Below are 4,042 nucleotides of genomic sequence, written 5' to 3' on the forward strand. Positions count from 1 at the left end.
TGGAACCCCCCCGCAATGGACACAAACAGGCACAAGAACACGACCCAGACATAATACGCCCCCACGAGGCCATACGGGCTCGTGTACCCCGCGGTATCAATTTTATACGTGGTTCGAAGCATCACAAAGCCAAGGGTCTGGCCGGCGTAGCAAATTGTCCCCGCCAGAATCGAGATGTTTTGCAGCGTTTGTTTGAACTTGGGGCTGTAGAACGACACGAGGCAGATGAGGTACCCAAACCCAGACGCAACGATCATCGCCCGTCCCGTGTTGGGCTGACCTTTGAGTCGCAGGCATGATGGCAACAAGTTGGAATCGGCCATCGCTTGAGTCAGTCGAGCGTACGGAATGAAAAAGCCAAACGCCATGCCCATTTGCGCCGGCATCATGAGCCACTCTGACAGTCCAGAGGACATGCCAAGTCCTAGACTCAATCCACGATCGAGAAAGTACTCGTCCGTGGAAGTCGTCGCGAGGCCTGGGGGAAGGGATGCCAGAACGAGAATGAGTGCTATGTTGGACACGAACAGCGTCCACACGGCCGCCACGGTCCCCTTGGGCACGGCTACTGCTGGATCTTTGACAAACCCAGTGACCACCGTGAGGCTTTCGACGCCTGCAAACCCCACCGTCGTTGACGGTAAAATGCCAAAGAACGCCGACGAAATATCGCCTGTGGCCCACGTTGTTTCGTTGGTCGCGTCGTCCACAAGGATGGCGTTGGCTTGAAAGTTGACATACGAGAGCGACCCACACACAAACAAAACGGTGGGCGCGAGGCACAGCACAACGAACACGAGCATAAACCACCACACGTACTTGCCCCGCGATTCCAAGATGAAGATGAACACTGCGTAGAACAGCAGCCACAAGATCGGTTGGTAGTCCTCGTTCCAGTTGAAAAACGTGGTCGCAAACTCGGTCACGTACAACACCGACACGGACGCAAATGAAGTGTACTCGAGAAGTTCGAGGCTGCTGAGGAGAAATCCAGGGTAAAACCCCAGCACTGCGCGGGCCAACCCGTACGAGCCACCGGGAACTTTTCCCCCGACTTCGGAAACGCACGCCACGTAAATGATGTACGCCGCCCCCATCATCACGAATGCCAAGAAAAACGGCGCAAACCCCACGCTGAAGGACTCGTTCCAGCCGTAAAACTGTCCGCCAATCACCGCCACAATGCCCATGGCCCAAATGTGGACGGTCGTGGCTTTGTCAGTCGGATCCACAAATGGTCGTTGGACTGCGACGACTTTGCATTTGTCACATGACGGAGCACTGGGACCTGTGGACCGGACCAATCGAGTTGGAAACGCTCCGGTATCTGGAGACGTTGTCGGAGCAATCGACGATCTTAATTTGCCCATGTGCTGTTGTAAAAGGGATGGGGGCGTGGAGTACAGTACAACAACGGATGGTCAATGGTGCCAACCAGTATGGCGGCCATGTGACCGTTACGTTGAAACCGATTATGTATTTTCGCTTGAAACGGCTCAAATTTGGAGAAACGGGACATCACTGCAAGGCTGACCTTGCAACCCTTTTTTTCGGGTTTCGAGACTCGGTGAGTGGCAACTGTCCATTGTACAGCCAACACACATAATTACTAGTAGTAACTAGTACACAATTGGACAGAACGCCACTGTAGTTCGAAGTTGTATTGTAATTTTGAGTAGAACAAATGTATTGTGTGTTCATCATGACTTCAAGATGGCCGTATGATTGCATCCCAATTGGAAACTATTATCACCTCTTAGTAGTTATACTGCTCTGTTGAACCATTGCTTACATAGATTCACAATTGTCAAAACATCGCTGTCAAGATAAATACCCCCCCCATGTCGCAACTATCACCCTAATGACTATGCCTCCTTTGCAACGAGTGATCCTCGACAGAACCTCAGACACGTTCTTCAGAATAAACAAAAGGGGCTACCTACAGTGTAATATAGCCGGCCCAACTTTAGTAGGTTTCTTGGGAAGGACCAGCCTGGCAGCTGTGGCTATCGACGCCCGCGACAGATGGCTCGTGGCTGCCGACGATCTCTTTTTTTGCTTCTTGGACCGACTTTTGTTGAATTTCATCACGCTGAACTTGAAAATAGACGTGTACTCTTCCTTAGACACTGTTTGCGACTTTTGACACCCCAGCACGTAGTACAGCGTAAGCACTACGACAAAGCCAAACGTGGACGCTACCGCGATGCAGCTGTCTCCTTGGAACCCCCCCGCAATGGACACAAACAGGCACAAGAACACGACCCAGACATAATACGCCCCCACGAGGCCATACGGGCTCGTGTACCCCGCGGTATCAATTTTATACGTGGTTCGAAGCATCACAAAGCCAAGGGTCTGGCCGGCGTAGCAAATTGTCCCCGCCAGAATCGAGATGTTTTGCAGCGTTTGTTTGAACTTGGGGCTGTAGAACGACACGAGGCAGATGAGGTACCCAAACCCAGACGCAACGATCATCGCCCGTCCCGTGTTGGGCTGACCTTTGAGTCGCAGGCATGATGGCAACAAGTTGGAATCGGCCATCGCTTGAGTCAGTCGAGCGTACGGAATGAAAAAGCCAAACGCCATGCCCATTTGCGCCGGCATCATGAGCCACTCTGACAGTCCAGAGGACATGCCAAGTCCTAGACTCAATCCACGATCGAGAAAGTACTCGTCCGTGGAAGTCGTCGCGAGGCCTGGGGGAAGGGATGCCAGAACGAGAATGAGTGCTATGTTGGACACGAACAGCGTCCACACGGCCGCCACGGTCCCCTTGGGCACGGCTACTGCTGGATCTTTGACAAACCCAGTGACCACCGTGAGGCTTTCGACGCCTGCAAACCCCACCGTCGTTGACGGTAAAATGCCAAAGAACGCCGACGAAATATCGCCTGTGGCCCACGTTGTTTCGTTGGTCGCGTCGTCCACAAGGATGGCGTTGGCTTGAAAGTTGACATACGAGAGCGACCCACACACAAACAAAACGGTGGGCGCGAGGCACAGCACAACGAACACGAGCATAAACCACCACACGTACTTGCCCCGCGATTCCAAGATGAAGATGAACACTGCGTAGAACAGCAGCCACAAGATCGGTTGGTAGTCCTCGTTCCAGTTGAAAAACGTGGTCGCAAACTCGGTCACGTACAACACCGACACGGACGCAAATGAAGTGTACTCGAGAAGTTCGAGGCTGCTGAGGAGAAATCCAGGGTAAAACCCCAGCACTGCGCGGGCCAACCCGTACGAGCCACCGGGAACTTTTCCCCCGACTTCGGAAACGCACGCCACGTAAATGATGTACGCCGCCCCCATCATCACGAATGCCAAGAAAAACGGCGCAAACCCCACGCTGAAGGACTCGTTCCAGCCGTAAAACTGTCCGCCAATCACCGCCACAATGCCCATGGCCCAAATGTGGACGGTCGTGGCTTTGTCAGTCGGATCCACAAATGGTCGTTGGACTGCGACGACTTTGCATTTGTCACATGACGGAGCACTGGGACCTGTGGACCGGACCAATCGAGTTGGAAACGCTCCGGTATCTGGAGACGTTGTCGGAGCAATCGACGATCTTAATTTGCCCATGTGCTGTTGTAAAAGGGATGGGGGCGTGGAGTACAGTACAACAACGGATGGTCAATGGTGCCAACCAGTATGGCGGCCATGTGACCGTTACGTTGAAACCGATTATGTATTTTCGCTTGAAACGGCTCAAATTTGGAGAAACGGGACATCACTGCAAGGCTGACCTTGCAACCCTTTTTTTCGGGTTTCGAGACTCGGTGAGTGGCAACTGTCCATTGTACAGCCAACACACATAATTACTAGTAGTAACTAGTACACAATTGGACAGAACGCCACTGTAGTTCGAAGTTGTATTGTAATTTTGAGTAGAACAAATGTATTGTGTGTTCATCATGACTTCAAGATGGCCGTATGATTGCATCCCAATTGGAAACTATTATCACCTCTTAGTAGTTATACTGCTCTGTTGAACCATTGCTTACATAGATTCACAATTGTCAAAACATCGCTG

The 4,042-nt window shown here is 52.1% G+C and overlaps 2 protein-coding genes across 2 annotated transcripts; both read right to left on the reverse strand.

Moving 5' to 3' along the window:
* Positions 1-6: 6 nt before the first annotated feature.
* Positions 7-1,190, reverse strand: H257_19474 (hypothetical protein; the record flags this gene model as incomplete). Its single annotated transcript, XM_009848618.1, has 1 exon — positions 7-1,190. A coding segment is annotated over one exon (1,182 nt), but the record flags the coding sequence as incomplete, so codon positions are not given.
* A 629-nt stretch (positions 1,191-1,819) lies between these two features.
* On the reverse strand, positions 1,820-3,678 carry H257_19475 (hypothetical protein). Its single transcript, XM_009848619.1, has one exon. The coding sequence runs from the start codon at positions 3,589-3,591 to the stop codon at positions 1,936-1,938; it is 1,656 nt and encodes a 551-aa protein (XP_009846921.1). The 5' UTR covers positions 3,592-3,678; the 3' UTR covers positions 1,820-1,935.
* Positions 3,679-4,042: the final 364 nt, after the last annotated feature.

Source organism: Aphanomyces astaci (genome assembly GCF_000520075.1).
Source record: "Aphanomyces astaci strain APO3 unplaced genomic scaffold supercont1.648, whole genome shotgun sequence".
Classification (NCBI taxonomy): Eukaryota; Oomycota; class Saprolegniomycetes; order Saprolegniales; family Verrucalvaceae; genus Aphanomyces; species Aphanomyces astaci.